General features: G+C 44.3%; 1 protein-coding gene across 7 annotated transcripts in view; it reads left to right on the plus strand.

The window, feature by feature from the left end:
* Positions 1 to 17,114, plus strand: part of VPS13A (vacuolar protein sorting 13 homolog A) — a 296,260-nt gene that overhangs the window by 22,546 nt on the left and 256,600 nt on the right. For all 7 annotated transcript variants that reach the window (XR_012904695.1, XR_012904697.1, XR_012904696.1 and 4 more), the window contains exons 7-8: positions 274 to 333; positions 16,120 to 16,179. Coding sequence is in view for 2 of the 7 variants with exons in the window: in XM_006122479.4 (XP_006122541.2) it covers positions 274 to 333; positions 16,120 to 16,179 (120 nt within the window). In the remaining 5 variants the exon portion in view is untranslated. The remainder of the gene's footprint in view (positions 1 to 273; positions 334 to 16,119; positions 16,180 to 17,114) is intronic.

The raw sequence follows: 17,114 nt of genomic DNA on the forward strand, positions 1-17,114 counted from the left end.
CTTTCTACGTTGTGAGGGAACTTTTAACATTCCATCTGTTTTTGTCTTTTCTAAGGATTATGCTGTGTAATAAATTAAATAGCATTGATTGAGATTTCTAAAACTACTAAAATAAGTAAATACAAAAATAAATTTGGAGTTCAAAGTACAGAAAATAAGATTGCATAATTGAGCGGACATTTTCAAGCAATTATTCTCATGTTGCAAGTTTATTATTTTCTTTGCATGAATTCTGATTTTAAGTAATTCTTTTTGTATTTTTCTTCTTATTAGATCACAAATCGAGAGATCCCCCTGTCATTTGGGGTCTCACTTCAGAATCTCAGTTTGCAGGTAATTTAGTTTTATACTTGAAAGTATCCAATAGACTGATTGTGTTATAAGGAATATTAATCTAGTAAATTTAAAGATGGATTTGGTATACTGATATTGTTGCTAATGATATACTTTCCTAGGAAAAAGACCTAGGAGATTGAACTATGCACAATAGCTGTCACTTTATGGAACATGAAATCTAGCATACAGCTGTAAAAGTCATGTAGTGCAGCAGTACTCACTAGAAGGGTTTGAATTCTAAATCTCACCATATTGTACACTAAGGGTATATGTCCACTGCATGTCCCAGCTACCTTGCAGAGTGCTTCTAGCCCGAGCCCACGTGTCTGTACTACAATTAAATAGTCTTCAGTGCCAGCCTGAATCAGTTTGTACACAGGCCAGCTATAGGTTATACGCCAATTGGCCTGTGTAGATCAGTGCTTCTCATATTTGATCATGCTCCCTTCTTTGTATCTGTACAGGCTGAATTACTCTAGTCTGGCACCCTTGAGACCTGACCAGTGCCAAACCAGAGAAATTGCTGGTCCACGGGAGGTCAAAATTGTCTAGCAGCAACAACACTTCCACTGCTTACTAGGCTCTTCAAAGGCATTAGGGGGTAAATTAGAGCTAAATAACTGCACAGAACACTGAGAGCCAGGACTGCTGGCTGTAAACAAACTTTGTGGGACTGTGGGAAACTTGGCCACATCCATGTTAAGTGGACATCTGGCTAACTAAAATCATGCTGGATCACAGATGTTTCTGGACCAGAGAATGCTGAATTAGAGAGGTTCAACCTGTAGTAGCTTATGCCCTCTCCTACCATACAAGTACATGTACTGTACTGTTTTTAAAAAATACGCCTATCACTAAATATGAAGAACAGTAAGATATTGATTCATATAGCCCTGTGGGGTTCAACACGCTAGCCACATATGGTGGTTTAGCTGGTTAAGTGTGGCTAGCTTGCCATAGCAGTGGTTACTGCTTCAGAACTGGTTGAACACCATTGATTGAGCTATTTAAGAATACTGTATAGCTCTCTGGCCCAGCTCTCTGCGTTCAGCTCTGAAGGCAGCACCTCCACTAGCAACAGCAGGAAGGGTGATAACTGTTTCTCTCCAGGTATTGTCAGAAGTAAATTAATGTGTCTGATAAATAATTGACATAAACATGCTTTTATTTAAAACTGTTAGATATAGTGCACATATACATATGCAGTAGGTTTAGGACGTTCCAGATATAGTTACCTATAGTCTAAGGTGGTTTCTAGTGATCCCCAGTTGGGCTTCCAGGGGTCCTCTTTCTGCCCAGCTGATGGGGCACTTAAATGTCAACTCCTTCCCTGAAGACAATCTCTTGGATTGTTCTCGGGTATTTATTTTTACCTATCTTTTATAGCTAATTCTAGCACATCACATATCCTATAGTGACTCCTAGTGGATCAACATATAACCTCTATTATATCACCAATTCTCCTAATTTCAACAAATTGTTCATCTCAAAACATTTCTAACAGTATATCAGATCAACATAAAATCAAGGTAGCTATTCACTCACTGTCTTCCATAACTTCTTATCCCATCCTCCCATTCTGATGATAAACTGCAAGTATGCTGCTGTCTGACCATGTCTCTCAAAGGCCAAAGATTATTCTTTGCTGTGTGATACTTGGTTTTCAGCTGCCAATGGCTGAATCTACAAAGTGGCTGACTGTAATATTGTTAAGTTCTGGGGTACATTCAGGAATGACGAATTCTGGGTTAACAGTGATGCTGCTTTCAGATGTAGGACTTGGCTAGCTGCCACCACTTTGCTTTCTCCCCCATCTGCTCCCCCAAGAAAACATCTGGCATTGAGGTTCCATGCTGATATGCATAAAAAATTCTCTAGTATAGCTGGAGTATGTCTTGCACTGTCTGAAGTTGCTTACAACTGGGAGAGCCTACTTCAGGGCAAACTGTCATCAGAAAACAAGTCAGATGCCTCAATTTGGTGGTATGTTCTGTAACTAGATTTCACCAAACCAGTGATCAGCATGAATTCCTGTATCATTGTACTGGTCACATGGTGTGTCAGAACCATAGACTTGCTACCCCAATCAACTTGCTGTGCAGACAAACTGGACTTTGTGATACAAGGACAATTAAACCAAAAATCATACCACAGCAGGTTGCTCCACGAGGCCACTTACCTTAGATCAATTGATGATCTAGATGCTACACCAAAACCAATCTGGTAGCCATTTCTATAGTAAAGTGACTAAAGGTTTGTTAGCTAAGAAAAGGAAATGAGAGTTTTTGAGAGGTTAAAGCAGATAAAACACGTGCACAGGTGAGTTCATTTGTAATTCCAAATGGTTGCAGTGATTTAATAAAAAATATTTTCAGGGTAACTAGAGTGTGTTTGGTAATCTCCACTTTTTATCTGGTTCACTCCCTCTGAGTCCAAATACTCCAAAGATCCAGGATCTTTCCTTGAATCCATACTTACTGCTTCTTCTCACAGAAACAGTGTCAATGTCATTACCCACATGAGTTTTTTCTTTGACAGTGAAAAGTGAGGAATGCATTTTGAGTCTTTGACCTCTGATCATCACACACAATGACCATTTGCTTTGAAATTAGCACTTTAACAGAAAAGTTCTTCATTTGCATTCTACAAGGCTTCTTTCTTTTTTATTATGGGGTATACACAAAGTAAATGTTTGTTCCTACATTATAACAGGATGCAAATAATATACCATTTGTTTTCATGATGCTTTAACTCCAAATAAACTCATATATCTAACAGTCATTTTGATCAATACTAATGCATGAGTGAATTGGCCTTGGACTCTGTCATGAGCTGGCATCTGATCTGCTATCTGTGTATTACTTTTGAATCAGTACTATGTTAATGTATTGTGCATTATGGAAGTTTGTATGTGTCAGCAGGGTCTACATGGGCAAGTTGGAGTGCAACATCCTGTGGCTTTTTAGAATTCACGTCCCTTTAGTGTTCGCTGTATAAGCAAATTCTCTGACTCTACTAGCCCTGAGACCTCAAGTTAGTCATAGGAATTGCCAGTATCCTAAATACAAAGGGTGATAGCTTCTAGAACTCATTTCTCACTGTTCCAGAGGCTGTCTTGTATCTGTACTCCATGTTAATAGATGCATCTTCCAATTTTAGACTCAGATTACAACACTGATATTTTAATTCACTTCTCACTGAAGATTATTGTACCACCAAAAAAAATTGCTACAAAATATGATGCTAGCATTACATTGCAACCACCATATCCTAAGTAGTTACTGCACTTATTAAGAAAAGAAAAAGTGTAAATGGAATTTAATCACGTTAGTCAGATGCTCAGATTTTAAATGATAGAATTGCAGCTGCCACCATTCCAGAATGTACTCTAAAAGAGTGGAGGTGGTGAAAAGTAGTGACTAGATGAAGTTTTTGTGTGTAAAGGAGTGAGAGAAAGTCCTGAGTAGTCTCTTGCCTAAGTCATTAAGTCAAGTGGGAAGTAAGAAAAAAGCTTAGAGAACTCTAAAAATGTTCAGGAATGGAAAAATGGGAATGGTGTGTTTTTGTTTTTCCATAAGCTCTTTTTTATTTATTTTATTTTTGTTTTTCCATATATTTAAAGATGTAGAATCCTAGCAAACCAATCAAACTTTTGAAAATAGGATTAAATATAGTTTCACATACAACCACTGCCCCACACTGAAAAACCTAGCTGTTCTATATTGTTGCGTTGATGACAGACTAACAGGAAGATACGTGGAAAAACAATAAAAAGATGTATTTAGCAGCTCTTTATGTAAAGTCAAAACAAGCCAAAAATAAATTCCCTCCCATTCTTAATTTCTCGGGATGTCTGTTGCAAAAAAGGTATGTTCTCAATTTGAGTTAAAATAGCAATGAAAACAAGGCATTTTGGGTTTTTACTTGTTTTATCAGCTTGAGTTCAATCCCATGTTCCTCTACAACAGTGGTCCCCAAACTTTTTCTGTCATTCCCCTCTCCTTTAATGTAGGACACCTCAGACTCTTTGAAAACAAGCTGAGCCTTCTCTTCAGTCCTGTCGGGGGTAGGAGAGAGCCAGTATCTTTGGATGGTGTTTCTCACTAGTCACCATCCCACAGAATCTGCTAAAAAAAAGTCCAAGATTTATCACTTCCCAAGCCCTGCTCCTTCCAAATCTGTGTGACACTGTGATCTGTATCTGCCAGATGATAGTCTTTTTGCACTGTCTCTACTGATCACACAAATTCAAATCAGATATCAAGTTACTACCTGTCTGCAACTTCTTGGGTGTGTGGTAGCTTGTATTTTTGTCATGTTTCATGCTTGACTGTAGTTGTGTTGCTTCCAAGCCAGTTCAAGTCCATTTATACAAACCCAACAGAGACAGTCTATACTAGGGATGTAATAGTATAGTCGATTAACTGATAAGCGAAAGCGTATAGATTAATGCTATAGATTACATGCATTTCCTTCCCCACCTTTTGCCTGTACATTTTTTAGCTGGCTGGCCAGCAGCCCAGCTCAGTCCCAGATTGCACTGGGTCCTGAACTACCCCCGCTGCAGCTCTGCATTTAAAATGTGTTAGGAGCCAGGCGGGCAGGCAGCCCAGTTCAGTTCCGGTGTATGCCTGGTTTGGGAGCTCAAACCCCTCCCCCCCCCCAGGACAGGCGCTGCTTGGGGATTATGGAATAATCGACTAACCAATAAGAATTCATGAGGTTAATCGACTATTCAGCTAACTGATATTTAACATCCCTAGTCTATACATGTTGCTCTCAATCTCCTGTCCCTCAGTCACCAGTCTAGTTGCTCCCCACAGTCATTGAGGTCAGCCTCAGGGAACTCCTGATACTGAGGAGAAGGGAATGTATTCATTCACCATCTAGGGCATTGGCCAGTGTCCGGTCTGCAAGCACTGTTTTGGAACCTTTCTCCCGTCCTTCAGCACAGACATCGGCACCCTCTTCAATGTTGCACCAGTTGGTACTGCAGGCAGGCTTACAACCTGCACCATGACCACAGACACCCTGGCCTACACAATGGTGCCCATGAAACTCTGGGGGTTCCCCCATGGAGCCCCAGGTTACCTGTTTGGTGGCCACATTGGCGGTTCTCTCTGCTTCTCCCTTCTGCCAGCCCTTCTCTGGCATTGGAGTCTGCCAGATCTGCCACTCCTCTGATAAAGAAGCAGCAGTAGACTAGCTCCCAGCAGCAGAAGAGTTAGTCAGGACAGGCCTCATCTTTGTCTCTGGATGAAGCTATGGTGGTCCTACAGGACAACACCATGGCCCACCAGGACTTTTTTTAAAAGCCTGGCCTCTAACCTGAACCTCCAAGCAGAGGAGCTAGAAGAATCAACTGACACTCCTTTTGGAATGCTAGGACAGGTTGCCCTGGCTAGGATGGTCTTACCCTTACACAGTAGTCGCCAAGATTGCCAATGCTCTTTGGCAAACACCTTCCTCATTCTCCCAAATTCCAAAAGGAGCCAACCGTAAGTACTTCATCCTTTTGAAAGGGCACAGTACTTATGCATTCTCACATGACACTCAGTTGGCTCGTTGTGGAAGCAGTTAACTACCATGAACAACAAGGCTAGCTCGCTGCAACCCTGAGAAATAAAAACTCCAATGATTTGATCTCATTGGTTGCAAGCTTTATTCCTCCTCCAGTTTCAGATCAGGTGGCAAATGATCAGGCCCTCATTGCCGACTAGAACTTGACAGACAATGCCAAAGTTTGAGGTATCCCTGCTGAAGGCCCCTAGGAAGAAGTTTCAGGCCAACACCAATGAAGGCATGTCAGCAGCCAGAGTCACACTGTAAGCAGCATCTGATGCATCAGACTCTGCAGTGCGATCAGTGGTGTCCACTGTGTCCATGTACTCAGCAGCATGGTTACTCCTGTTGGGGTTGTTCTGTGAGCCCAGCAGTCTATCCAGGACCTCCCATTTGACAGGGCTGCCCTGTTTGCAGGACACACAGACATAGAGCTACAAAGGCTTAAAGACTCCTGTACCACCTGAAAGATCTTAGGTTGTATGTCCCAGGTCCTGAGATAAATTGAAGCCCAAACCTTCCCAGCCCACTGGGTTTTACCCCTGAAAGGACTCATCTTAGGGGAAGCCTAAGCCCTGGAGGAGGAGGCCGAGTGGACAGTCACAACCCTCCTCCCAGTCAACCTCATGTTGCCCCAGGACTACCAGAAAACACCTCTTTTGAGGGTGCACCTGAGGATGATATACCTCTTAGATTACCGGATTATTTTCCTCCTGCTTATGCCCCTTCTTCCCAGCCTGGTGCTCTATTATGGCGGACTGTTGGATTCTCAGTATGGTGTAGCATAGCTATACTCTCCAGCTCTCCTCTACCCTTCCTTCCCATCCTCCTTCCCTGTTGCTCTTCTGGGATCCTCCTCATGAGAAATTGCTCTTGAAAGAGGTAAGGGTTGCTTCGGATGAGTTTGGTGGACAAAGTTTCACCCCCACTACAGAAAGTTGGGCTATTACTCCTGGTACTTTCTAATCCCAAAAAAGGTCAAATGGGGCCTTTGCCCCATTTTGGACCTGCAAAAACTGAACTACTACCTAGTGAGGTTCAAGGTCTGCATGGTCTCCCTGACTTCTATCATCCCCTCCCTGCATCCTGGGGATTGACATGCTGTCCTCCACTTCAATGATGCATATTTCTATATCACAGTCTTCGAGGGGCACAAATGCTTCTTTTGATTGACAGTAGGTGTGAACCATTTCTAATTCATGTCTCTCCTTTTGCTTTGGCTATGGGTCTCGGGGTTCACAAAGATGGTAGCAGCTTACCTGAAATGCCAGAGGGTCCAGGTTTCTCCATATCTGGATGATTGTCTCATCAGTGGTCTCTGAAATCAAGGTCCAAGAGGACATCAGTATTCTGCTGAGCATGTGCCAGTATCTAGGCCTCCTAATAACAAAAAGTCCACATTAGTCCCAGTGCAGAGAATCAAATTCATTGGAGCAGAGCTGGATTCAACTTTGGCCAGGGTATTGCTGCCTCAAGACAGGTTCCTGATGCTGGCAAGCCTCATAGCGGGAGGTCTGACCACATGCAAAGTCTGCCTCTGCATTCTAGGCCACATGGCGGCATGCAATTACATGGTGCACTTTGCCAAACTTAGGATGCACTCCCTACAGCAGTGGCTAGCATCAGATACTCATCTGCCAGATATCTTCTGGATCTGGTAGTGACTATTCTGGCAGAGATCCTCTAGTCCCTGTCCATGACTGTGCAAAAGAATGTCATGATGGGCATACCCTTTCAGATGGCATGGCATTCCATCAAGCTGGCATCTGATGCCTCAGATCAGAGCTGGGGTGCCCATGTGGCATGCTTCAAATGCAGGGAGAGTGGTCTCTGGATGACGCAACGCTTCATATAAATGTCAGGGAGCTCAGAGAGTGCAGAGGGTATGCAAAGTCTTCCTCATTTATTTGTCAGGGCAGAGTGGTTTGAGTCCTCATGGGCAATACAGCTACGATGTCCTACATCAACAGATAGGGAAAGGTCTGGCTCTGGGATTTTTGAGTTCACCATGACATATCTTTGGAGGCTTGAAACCTCCCCAAACTTGGAACACGCACATCTGAGCATGGAATGAAGGATGTCCTCTTAGAAAGTTAAGTCATTCACCAGGCAAAATTACTTCAGTAAAATGGACCCAGTTCTCAATGTGGGCCAGTAAGAAGGGCATTAAACCTCTTGAGAGCCTGCTGCAAATGATCTTAGATTATCTTCTGTGTCCGAAGCATGAAGATCTCGCACTTGCTTCAATCAAGGTGCACTTGGCCACAATCTCAGCCTTTCTTCTACCGATTCAAGGCCAGTTAGGGTTTTCTCAGAACATGACAGCCAGATTCTTGAAAAACTTTGAGAAGGTCTTACTGCAGGTTCAAAACCACCTGCCCCAATGGTAGTTTAATTTTGTCCTTGCCAGGTTGATGGGGCCTCCCTTCAGGCCAGTGGCTGCTTCCTCTGTTTCACATCTTTCTTCCAATGTAGCCTTTTTTGGTGGTGATTACATCTGTTAGGAAGGTGTCTGAGCTCCATGCCTTGATGATGCACTACTTTATACTGCCTTCTTCAGAGATAAGGTGCAACCCCACCTGGCCTTCCTACCCAAGGTGTTCTCCATTTCCCACATGAGTCAGAACATTTTTCTCCCAGTCTTTTACCCCATATTGTGCATGAACAATGAGGAGAGGTGCCGTCATGCTTTGGACATGAGGTAAAGAGCAAGCACCCTCCTAAAGTGCACAAGGTCTTGTCCTAAATCATTTCAGCTATTCATGGGCTATTCTCTGGGAATGAAGAGCTTTGTAGTGTCCTCGCAGAAACTCTCCAAGTGGATTAGCTCCAGCATCAAGATGTGTTATAAATTGGCAGGGCTGCAACTGCCCCTGTTGGTGAGGGCACTCTGCCAGTGTATAAGCCTCTTCCATGGCCTTCCTAGCTCACATTTCAATTCGAGATCTGCAAGGCTGTGATGTGGTCTTCTGTTCATACATTCACAACTCATTACATCATCACATAGCAGGCAAGAGCTGATGCTGGGTTTGGCAGTGCTGTGTCGCTTTCAGCATGTCCTTAAACTCCTGTGCACCTCTGCAAATACTGCTCGGAGTCCCCTACGGTGAATGGATATAAGCAAGCCGTCGTGTGGTTTGATTTTTAGATACGAGAGGAGCCAGTAAAATACCTCAGATAAACTCTCTTTAACTTTATTGTGCACAGAATAGTAAAGTAAAAAGCAATACAAGGTTTCTCAGATCTATTTCAATACACAGGATATTTAGCATAGACAATATAATAACACCTACACCTAGAACAATACACACTATACTTGATTTTAAGAATATGAAAGTACATGTACTTATTTCTATAAATCACATGGCATTCCAATGCTGTTACCCTTACAATTGTCAGATGGGAGGTCGTGGCCTCTTTCTTTTCCCACGCACAAAGGTGTCTACAATGCACCGGGCAGTAGGAACTGGTTCATTTGCCTGTTGCAGTGAATACGGTAATGGGAACACCTTACCCAATCCTTCGCACTGATTAGGTTTTCTATCCCATATTTATACTCAACTTGGTCATTCTAATATCTACCAATCAACTACATATTGTGTAAGATACCTACTATGCCAATATTTAGGGTGCATTTTGCTACTTAGAATATTGCAAAAGCACTTAAGTTTCTTTTCAGCTGTCTCTGGAATTTTTCTCTTATAAAAAATGGGATGTACTAGTACCAGGTTGTTTCTAGTCGTCTTTGCCTGGTCTGACAGAACTGTACAATTTCTGCATGATTGTGCAAGCATTCCTGACTCTCAAAGCTCCCCCCACTTTCGGACTGGCCTGCATGTGTATGTGCACCAGACTTGAGACAGGCCTAGGGTTTGCTTTGGTAGAGATCCATACTTTTGATGAGGCCTAACAATGCAGACATTGTTCAGGTCACCGGAGGCCAGTCCAGGCTCCCCTACACAAGCACTCAAAGGGACAGTTAACTGGTATTCTTTGAGATGTGTTGCTCATGTTCATTCAACATCCCTCCCTCTTGCCTCTCTGATGTAATTCCCAGCAAGAAGGAACTGAGGGGAGAAGGGTTTGTTTGGAAGATAAGGTGATAAGTAACAGTCAGCATGGATTTGTCAAGAACAAATCATGTCACGCCAACCATATAGCTTCCATGCTTATGATTCTGTGATGGGGTCCCTGTGTGCAGTCTGGGACACTAGGATTGCTAGGCCTCTTTTAACTCTAACACTAAAGCCTGGACTGTCTCATTATTTCTTTTCTGGGGAGACCAGACAGCATACACTACATTTACACAGAGCTATATAATTTTCTGTTTCTAGAATGAAGCAATTTCCTGTATCATTCAGACTTTTTGTGGCTATAGGTGGCAAATTTAAGAATCAGACTGTTGCCTCTTGGAGGCCTTTAAAGTGTGTTTCAGATTGTACTAAGGTATCCTATACACCGAATAAACTACCATTTTCTTCAGGCGTTAGGGCACATTATACTACAGCTCAGGTGACACTGGGAGCTTATTATAGTAAAGCACTTAGTTCTGAGATTGTGTAGGAGAGCTACTTGAAGTTCTAGTCTTATGTTTACCAGTTGCTACTCCATTGTGACAGCTCCCAAATTCATGTGTGTGTTTTCCAGGGCTTTCTTACAGTTATTTACGTAGGACTATAACAGGCATCTTCTTCAGAGGTAACTGCTAGTTAGGCACCTGTGGTGGGATCTCTAAAAATAAATGTCTGAGGAAGAGAGTTTGATTACCTTATAGTAATTGGGCTACTTCTAGATTCTTTTTCCCACAAGGATCCCCCACTAATCCTCCTTCCCCATGGATGAATAGTCCTTTACTTGGATGCTCTGTATTCATGAAGGAACTGACCAGTGATTGGGACTAATTTACCTGTTCAGGGGCCTGAAGGCATAAAGGGCGGCATGTGCATAGCCTCAACAGACGTTGCCAGCTCATCAATTGCAAACTCATGCATGTGGGGTGCACACTTTCATTGGGATCTGGGTAGGTAAAAAGAACTTCAGTTTCTCTAAGGGAAATAATCTCTTTTTTTGAGTGCCTGTGATTTCATATCTATGGTATTTGGCATCTCTGGCATTAAGCTATGAACCTGCATCGAAGAGATGCTTGTTGGCAAATGTAGATTGCTGTCATACTTTGGATCACATCATTTGGCTCTGTCTTTGTAAGAGAGCATCTCTCCTGATCACCTTGGTTTCTTGTCTACTACAGAAAGACAGTACCACCTATGTCTGCAAACTTGTTGTTGCATATTTTCATCCAGTTTCTTGTTATAGTTAGTTATATAGGTTAGAGTTATCTGTGTTATTTCTCAGGCCTACGTTAGGACCTGAACCTCACAGAATGTTGAAAAGATGCATGTCTGGTTCAGTTATATTTCCTAGGACAGATGTCCATGTTAGGTTCGTGGTGTGCATAGCTCAGTGCATGGTCTGCTGCTGCAACTTCACTCTTCAGATGAGGAGGAATACACAGTGAGGCCGCAATCACACTTGGTCTTGTCTACACAAACATTTAATTTTCAACAAGGTGATGTGTGTAAATTACCTCACATTAGTCTGTGTGCTAACTGTCCGTGTGGATCTTTCTGACATGCACTAACATGCGCTTTGATTTACTATTTGGTTTGAAATAGGCCTACAGTGAATGCCGAGAGGATGTAAACTTGAAGTACTTGGGCCTGGTCTACACTGGGAGCTTAGGCTGATTTTTCTAAACAATGAGTCCATACCATTGGACATGAAGGGCTGTTAAAGTTGATTTCTGTACTTCTGCTTTCACGAGGAGTAGCTGCTAAATTCAACCTTGCATGGTTGACTTTGAGGTAGTGCAGATGCAGTGCTTTGAAAGTTGACATTCTTAGTCTCCAGGAGAGACCCTGCAGTGACTGCTCTGGCCACAACTTTCAACACTCTTGCTCTACAGGTGAACAGGAAAAGCCCTGGGAAAATTTGATTTTCTTTTCCTGTTGGTCAGCATGGTGAGCAGACCTCAGTGCAGGCAGCAGACCTGAGCAGCACACCTGCCCATGAGCTCCATGAATTCCTAGGGTTGCAGATGAGCACCACCAGGGTGTATGCAGGGGATCCTGGACCTCATTGCTGTGTGAGGAGAGGAATCTGTTCTCGCAGAACTATGAACTTGTAAAGGAAATGCAGATATCTATGCTAAGATCACAAAGAATGGAGAGAGGATATGCTAGGGACATGCAGCAATGCCGAGTGAAAATAAAAGGAGCTGAGGCGGTTGTACTGAAAGATACAGTAGGCATATGGTTTGTCTGGAGCATCATTACAAACATGCCACTTCTGTGAGCAGCTCCATGCGATCCTTTTGGGCGGGAGGACCTAACCAGCTTCCCTAGCCAGTCTGGGGAAGTCTCCCAAGTCTCGGGGCAGTAGCGTGAAGGACATCGAGGAAGATAATGGTCAGTAAGCGAATGGGACAACTGATGTCACTGAGAGCCAAGAATTTTTTCTATAACCTTGGTGACAATCTCCCTCCTGCTTCCCAGGATGTCTCCTAGTTGGACACTGATCCTGGGAAAGGCACTTCAGGTGACTTAACCCACATTTAGTAAAATAAAAAAATGTGAAGGCAGTTAGATTTAATCTGTGGCAGTCACTGTGCCTACACAGTAGGGCCGTGGTCACCAACAGGTCGATCGCGATCTACTGGTCGATCGCGAGGCCTCGACCAGTCGCTCGCGAGGCGTCCTGTCTGCCCCGCCCCCATTTCCCTCCCACCCCCAAGAAGCCACGCTATTTACCTCAAGTGAAAATGGAGGTAGTGCCGGCTTCCTGGGGATGGACAGAAGTCCCGCAGCTTAGTGCCATTTCTGGCGATTCTAGAAGTGCGCTAGCTGCTCTGCCGGATGTACTGCGGGAGGGAGCATTGGCTCCCTGCACCGCACAGGAGGGGTGAGTCAGCCCCATGGGAGGTGTGCAGGGGGGTTGGCCCTGGGGCAGGCGTGTGCATGGGGCTTCCCTGCATGGGGGGATTGGTGCTGGGACAGGCGCGCACGGGGCTTTCCTGCACGGGGGGGAGGGTTGGCCCCCTGGGCAGGCGTGCGCACGTGTGGGGGGGGTTGGCGCCGGGGCAAGCAGGTGGGGCTTCCCTGCGCCGGGGGTGGGGAATAGGTCGCCCCCTCTGGGAAGGCGCGCGCAGGCCTTCCCTGAATGGGGGGTTGGCCCCGGGGCAGGCGCGCGCATGCGGGATTTCCCTGTGTGGGTGGGGGGGATTGGCCCCCTGGGCAGGCGCGCCCGCGTGGGGCTTCCCTGCGTGGGGGAGGTTTGGCCCCGGGGCTTCCCTGCTTGGGGGGGAGGGGGCTTCCCTGGGGGTGGAAGGGAGAATCCTGGGAGGAGGGAGATGCAGGGGACTCTCCCCCTCCCACTCCGCGGTCCCCACTTCCCGAACTCTGTCCCCACTGGCACCCTGTCCTCAGCTGCAGAAACCTGTCCTCTGCCTTCCCAGCACCCTGTTCCCTCTCCCCTGCCCCCAGCCCCCGAACTCTGTCCCCACAAAATGTATAATTATAAATGCTTCATTTTAGATTTAAATAGCATGAATAAAAACCAGACCATTTATTTCATAACTATAAACACGTGATTTTAATTTTACGTATCGCATAATTTAAAAATAAGCTGTTTATCAGAGTGTAAGTAAGGGCTGGGGATAGCAAGTGATGGACAGTAGGAGAATAGAGAGGGTGGGGTGGTAGATCTTCACCTGCTCTGAGATTTAAAAAGTGATCTTGGGTGTAAAAAGGTTGGAGACCACTGTAGTAGGGCATCCCCAGCTGGAGAGGGAGTGGGAATGCTCCCTGCATATTTCCATAAAGCTCTCATACAGGAACTCTTTCATCCTTCTTGCATGGTTTCTGGAAAGGCCCATCTTATTCTGTCCTCCATGGTAGGACATCTTTTCACATCAAGCCAGCAGTAAGTGGTCTGGCATCATTGCAGCAAAAGGTGCAGGTTTCTGGCCACATTGAGTCAGCATCTGCTCCCTGTCTGGGTGATTTGGAGAAGACTGATATTCTGCATGGCAACGTAGATTAAGAAGTTTTAGCTATTAGCTGATGTCTCTCCAGCAAACATTAGTTTGCTCATCCTCAGTGAAGCATGGCTTGAACCCTGGCCCTGACCTGCCACCACACCTGAACCTGCTTCCGCCCACCTGGTCCGGATAGAAGAGAAAGTTGCATTCTCCGAGCAAATGTGGGTGCTGGACACACGGGCACTATGTAGGCTCCTGTCTGCTGCCATGCCTTGATCCTCTCTTTCCTCCTGTCTACAGGCTGTCCTGCCCTGCCCTGTTCCTTACCATGCTTGCCACCAAACTGAGTCTAGCTGCTCCCCGAAGACTCTTTGCACTTGCTGCGTATTGGCTGTTAAAAGCTTAACTGTGGCTTTGTACAGTGGCCCTATTGTCTTTAGACAGACCTTCATTTTATTCTAACAGATTAGGTTTTACACTCTACAGTGTAGCTCCTGTAAAGTCTGTCCTTCACTTTTCATTATGGCAGGAACAACAGTGAGCCTGCTGCGCACTCCCCTGGCTCCACCAGCTGTCCACCTGGCACAAATCCACCAACTTAGGGAGTATGTAACCAAACAGAGGAACCCAATCATGGCAAAGTGCTCCACTATATCCGCCACATTTCCTAGAGTCACTACTCTCCGTAGCAGAAGAGTATTGATTGTCTTGGTTACTTGGATAACAACTGCTCCCACCGTAGATTTCCCCACTATGAATTGATTCCCAACTGATCGGTAATTGTCTGATATTGCAGACTTCCACAGGGCAATTACCACTCGTTTCTCCACTGTCAGAGTGGGTCTCATTCTGGTATTCTTGATCTTCATCATGTGGGAAAGCAGTTCTCAAACTTCCATAAAGTGGCCTTGCTCATTTGGAAGTTATTCAACCACTGTTGATCATCTCATACCTACATAAAAATGCTGCCCCACCAGTCTGCTTGTGAGACATTACCAGAACCATCATTCCCCTGTGTCCAGAAGATTGAATGTCAGTGACATTTGCAATTTGCTCAACTCAAGTGCTTCTCAGAGTATGTTCATGGCCTCCAGAGATTCTTCTTCATTCTAGCAGACCCTGGATAGGCTCTGGACATACTCCTGCATTAGGTGCGCTAAGGTTAACATCATCAACATCATGCTTTGATGCTCAACAGGATCGATGATGTGTTCCATGCTTATGCCGCTATGATGTCTGCGCAGACAACCAAGGCAAAAAAGAGTGTGAAAAGACTGTTTGCTCTCGGTCTTAAGTGGAGGTCGAGGGAGGAAATGAGTGCAGTATGGGGTGTGGATAATGGGTACCTAGAACCTCCCTCTGCACAGTTTTGGTCCCAGTGTGCGTTGGGAGCATAACCCAGAATGCAAAGGGGTGCAAGTGCTGTTGGATAGCTACCTCCAGGTGCATCACTCTCATAGTTGATGGTAGCCAACTAACTAGGGATGCCCTGCTTTGAACTGTTTTGAATTCTTGCACACTGGGGGGGCATGCACCCTTGACTTTACAAAATCTAGTGCTTACAAAGTCAACCTTAATCAATTCAACCTTATCTCATAGTGTGGACATGTCCTTAGGAAAAACACGCACTCCAGTGAAGTGAAGAGAAGGTATTATTGCTTCACTCGTGGCAGATGCTGTTTTTGTTCTGAGAGCCCACTTAATATGGCATGGTGTGCTGTCTATTGAGTTGCTTTTATTAATCAGCTGCTATAGATCATAAAAGTGAAGTTTCCATGTGAATATTGTTTAATTTCCTGCGGGACAATGCTTAATGAATTGAAATCAGTATGCTAACGTAAATGGCGTTTTTTGGGGGGTGGGGGGTTCTGTCAGACACTTAAAAATAATTAATCGTGCAGTTAGACAATAATAGAATGACATTTATTTAAATGTTTTGACTTTTTTTAATACTTTCAAATATGTTGATTCCAGTTACAATATAGAATACAAAGTGTGTTCAGAAAGAATTCCAGTCATGGGCACCATTGTATGAGATTCTGTACAAATAGCTCTAAAAGCCAGCCCATGTCCATTAACTTCAGGGGTTATTGAGCTAGGCCCATACAGTGTTTTCCCTTTTGTTGTGTGATCTGTTAGACTCTGTGATTTGATTGTACTAAGTCTAAACCTTTTTTCCTTTTTAGACCTCAGATCAAAATTGGAATCCATGTTTACATGATGAAGCTACCAAGTTGTTCTATAAGGTAAAATATAGACAGTGGCTGCCTAAGTTCCCTGTAAGCTACACGGCTACACAACTGTTTTCTGAGCTCTGCTCATAAGTTCAAAGCTCCCGTGAAGGCAAAGAGCTCAACTGACCAGCAGAGGGGGAAGGGCTTTGTCTCACTGAGCAAGCAGAAAAATGGGGCCGCTCTGTGCTAGAAATGGAGTAGCTCTCAGAGCAAATAATAAAAAGCGAGATAATGAGACAATAAGTGACTGTGGGGAGTGGGTGGTTGGCTGAGGTGGAGTCAGAGGGGAGGGGAGTTTGGAGAATCCCATCTGTGCAAGGAGAGAGGAGCAGGAACTCTGCGCACTCAAGCCTCCTGGGAAGGCAGATAAGGGGCTGACTGCATGGGGTGTGTCAAGATATTTGCATGATTACATTTCAAACAAAGTTTACATCGGTGTTAATGTCTTACAATAAGCAAGAAAAATATTCTTTTTAACAGAATTTTTTTGGAGTGTTGCAGATATCTCAAACTCTGGTCTTAATGATTTTTTTTTTTAGATCCTTTGTTACTAATTAATACATAGTATGTTGTATGGCATTAAGGCTAGATCTTTGCTATGTGGTAGAGTTCTGGCTCTTATGAGTCAGAAGTACCAAGTACTAGGTGTGATGCTAGTTGTTTTGTAGGATGAAACCTTATTTGCCAGTTCTTTGAAACATGTATCTGTCTACAAACCCTGAAACCATGTGTTAATTTGTTCTGGGGCATCTATCTTATCTATCGTCTAACACACATGATTGGAATATTGCTGTAGAAGGATACAGATTACTCAGGAAAGATAGATGGGGAAAGCAGGGAGGAGGTATTGCCTTATATATTAAAAATGTATACACTTGGACTCAGGTGGAGATGGACATAGGAGAAAGACTTGTTGAGAGTCTCTGGGTTAGGTTAAAAGGGGTAAG

Source organism: Pelodiscus sinensis, chromosome 6, assembly GCF_049634645.1.
Source record: "Pelodiscus sinensis isolate JC-2024 chromosome 6, ASM4963464v1, whole genome shotgun sequence".
Taxonomy (NCBI): domain Eukaryota; kingdom Metazoa; phylum Chordata; order Testudines; family Trionychidae; genus Pelodiscus; species Pelodiscus sinensis.